General features: G+C 24.7%; 1 protein-coding gene across 1 annotated transcript; it reads left to right on the forward strand.

Annotated features, from left to right (window-relative positions):
- Window positions 1–2,157: 2,157 nt before the first annotated feature.
- Window positions 2,158–2,997, forward strand: Phum_PHUM410610 (uncharacterized protein; the record flags this gene model as incomplete). The annotated part of the gene is made up of 1 exon (XM_002428878.1): window positions 2,158–2,997. The coding sequence occupies one exon, from the start codon at window positions 2,158–2,160 to the stop codon at window positions 2,995–2,997; it is 840 nt and encodes a 279-aa protein (XP_002428923.1).
- Between the last annotated feature and the right edge of the window lie 268 nt (window positions 2,998–3,265).

Raw genomic sequence — 3,265 nt, forward strand, 5'->3', positions numbered from 1 at the left:
ATGATGGGAAGAAAGTCTTCGTGATTGGATTACGTTTAGAGTGTAATTCCGCGGCGTGATGATCGTCAAGGGACCAAAGGACAAATTGCGACCTCCTCATACTTCACAGCATCCCCAATGGGACATGTTTTTTTTTCCTCATCTTATCTTTTAGTTAACAAAATCTACTTTTTTCATTCTAATTCCCAAATGAGATTTCTTTTTGTTCTTTCACCTTTTTTTTTTTTTTTTTTTTTTATTGAACTTTTTAAATTTTGTCCTAGTTTTTCCTTTTCATTTTTTTTTTATTTAAACAAATTCCAAAAGAAAAAAATAAAATAAAAATGAAAATTTTTATGACCGTTAATAATTTTTTTTAAATGCCTCCTCCTGTTACCGTGTTTTGATAAATATAATATTAACAAATCGCAAAATGAATCATATTATTTAGTGATTTAATCCACCCCTTTTCTATGATTTCACCCCTTAAATGTTACCAACATTAATATACATTCTCATCTCCTTTTTTTATTTTTAACTGAATGGCAATTCAAAGCATTGATAAGAAAATCTTCTTTTTCTTTTTCTTCCTCCTCTTCCTCTTCTTCTCTCCCTTTTACCAGCATTTTCTTTCTAAATAAAAATTCTTACGTGGTGTGAATTTGCTAGTTGATTCTTTTCTCAACCTTTTATATCTTTTCACTTAATAGTTTTCCTCCTTTTTTTCTTTTTTTTTTTTTTTCCTCTTCATATTTTTTATTTTTTTCCTTTTGTTTTATACTTTTATACAGTTGAAACTTAATTTTCATATGTCATTTTCATATCATTGTCAGTTTTACTTTAGAATATTTTTACAATTTTTTTCCTTTGAATTTTTTTTTCCATGTTGAAAGAACATCATAAATTATCATGCATTTAATAATTTGTTTTAATTAACCTCAAAGTTTATTAAAAGTAATATATTATTTTAATATAGAAATTGTGAGTTATTAAAAATGTTTAATCATTTTCAACCCTCTTCATCCCTTTGTGTTTGATATTTCTTTAATTCTTATATATTATTGATAGTGAATATCAATGCTTGGTTAAGAAGATTATTTTCTTTAAGAAACTGTTATTAATTATAATTTTCTTCTTTTTTTTTTTCCTTCCTTCCTTTTTATATTTATCATCGTCATTTTCTTTTAACTCTTTGCAGTTATTTATTAATAAAAACGGAGGAAAAAAAATTATTATACGCATAAAATGAAAAGAATTTTCTATAAGCACGGTCAATTTCATCTTTATTTTTTTTTTTTTTTAAATTCGATTATAAATCTTTTGAAAATAAGAGATAAAAAGATATCAATTTTATGAAAAAAAAAAACAAAAGAGTGATACAAAATTGAAATTTTTTGATCAAAAAACTTTTGAAGAAACAAAAAAGAAAAAAAAATGAAAGGATACGAAAAGAAATGAATGATTGACAACATAACCAGTAAAAATAAGATTTTACTCACGTTTTTTATCCTTCATTGAAGCTATGCATGTTTAACCACTCAGAAAAATCCTATCCCGGTTTTTTTTTGCCAGTTTTTATACAAAATGTAGTAACAGCAAACGCAACTGAAACAAAATAAAAACAATGGTTTAAAACATATAATAGTTTTTTTTGTTAATTGTAAGTATCAGTTAAAATTTTTATTCAGCCATTTATTATGAAAGTAACAAAAAAAACTATTACCTAGTTTTTAATGGTTGCAATATTTAGTTTTACATATAACAGTTGTTTTATCAATTGAGTAAAGAAAAATAACACTTTTGAATTATTTTTGAAAAAGTTAATTGTAACACTCAATGTTAATACTTATAAAAAGTAATTAAATATATATTTTATTTGTCAATTTTTAACGAATACATGTTTTAAATCAAATATATGTAGTAAATTATACTTTCTTACTTAACTAAAAATGGCGGCAATCGTGGTATTAGACCGTTAATTTTTCGAACACGCGTAAATTTTAATTTATTTTAACCTTTTTAAAATATATTATAAAAAATTTAGTAACAGTATTTTTGATTTATAATTTTCGTAATTTTATTATAGTACATATGTATGTGTATGTAATTTAATTGATTTTTATTACGTAATATTTATTAAAGTAGAAATTTATTCATTTAAATAAAAATTAAATCAAAATGCCTCTAATAGTAATTACTGGTCTACCAGCCAGTGGAAAAACTCATGTGTCTAATCAAATTAAGAAATATTTTGAAGAAAAGAAAAAAGAAGTCATGATAATTAGTGAAAATGATATTCTTAAGGAGAATAATTTAAGTAGAAATGAATTGTATGTAGACTCTAAAAAGGAAAAAGAAATTAGAAGTATTATTAAATCTAATTTTTTAAGAGTCATTAGCCCAGATAAATTAATTATAATTGATGCTCTGAACTATATAAAGGGCTATCGATATGAAATATATTGTGCTACAAAAAGTGCCAAAACTACTCAGTGTACTCTCTATTGTCAAACAGGGTCAAACACTGCCTGGGAATTCAACTTGAAAAAAAATACTTGTGATCAATACAGTAAAGAAGTTTTTGATGGCCTTGTTTTAAGGTTTGAAGAACCAGACAGTAGAAATCGATGGGATTCACCTTTGCTTTACCTCATGTCTGATTCATCTGTTCCTCTTCAGGATTTATATGATGCATTATATTGTCGAAAACCACCACCTCCTAATCAGTCGACTCAATGCCCTCCATTATCAGACACTAATTTTTTACACGATTTAGATAATGCAATTAAAACTGTGATTGAATGCATTATGACAAATAAAAAATTAAATATGGAAGGAGAAGTGAAAATACCAGACTGTGATGAGTGCTTCGTAATAAGTTCTGAGAAAAATATTTCACTTCCAGAATTATTAAGGCTAAAAAGGCAGTTTTTATCTTATGTTAAACTACAGCCAACATTATACAACAATAAAAATTTAACCAAACTGTTTGTTCAATATTTAAATAGCAATCTTTAGGTAAGTATTTACTCTCGTTATAATTGCTTAAAATTTAAATTTACTTATTTTACCAAGTATTTATTCATGTTTGAGGGCCTGTTGTTACAATTAAAAATGTTAAGAAATAATTTTTGTATAAACATATTTGTTCACCACATAGTTTTAAATTAATCACTGTTTCTCAATTGTTTTTGAAATAATTTCACTCATTACGATACTAAATTATTTAAGTTAGAATAGAGTAAATTTTATAAAATTTTTTTATAAATCTAAAGAAAGCATGTAC

Source organism: Pediculus humanus, genomic scaffold (genome assembly GCF_000006295.1).
Source record: "Pediculus humanus corporis 1103172108177 genomic scaffold, whole genome shotgun sequence".
Classification (NCBI taxonomy): domain Eukaryota; kingdom Metazoa; phylum Arthropoda; class Insecta; order Psocodea; family Pediculidae; genus Pediculus; species Pediculus humanus.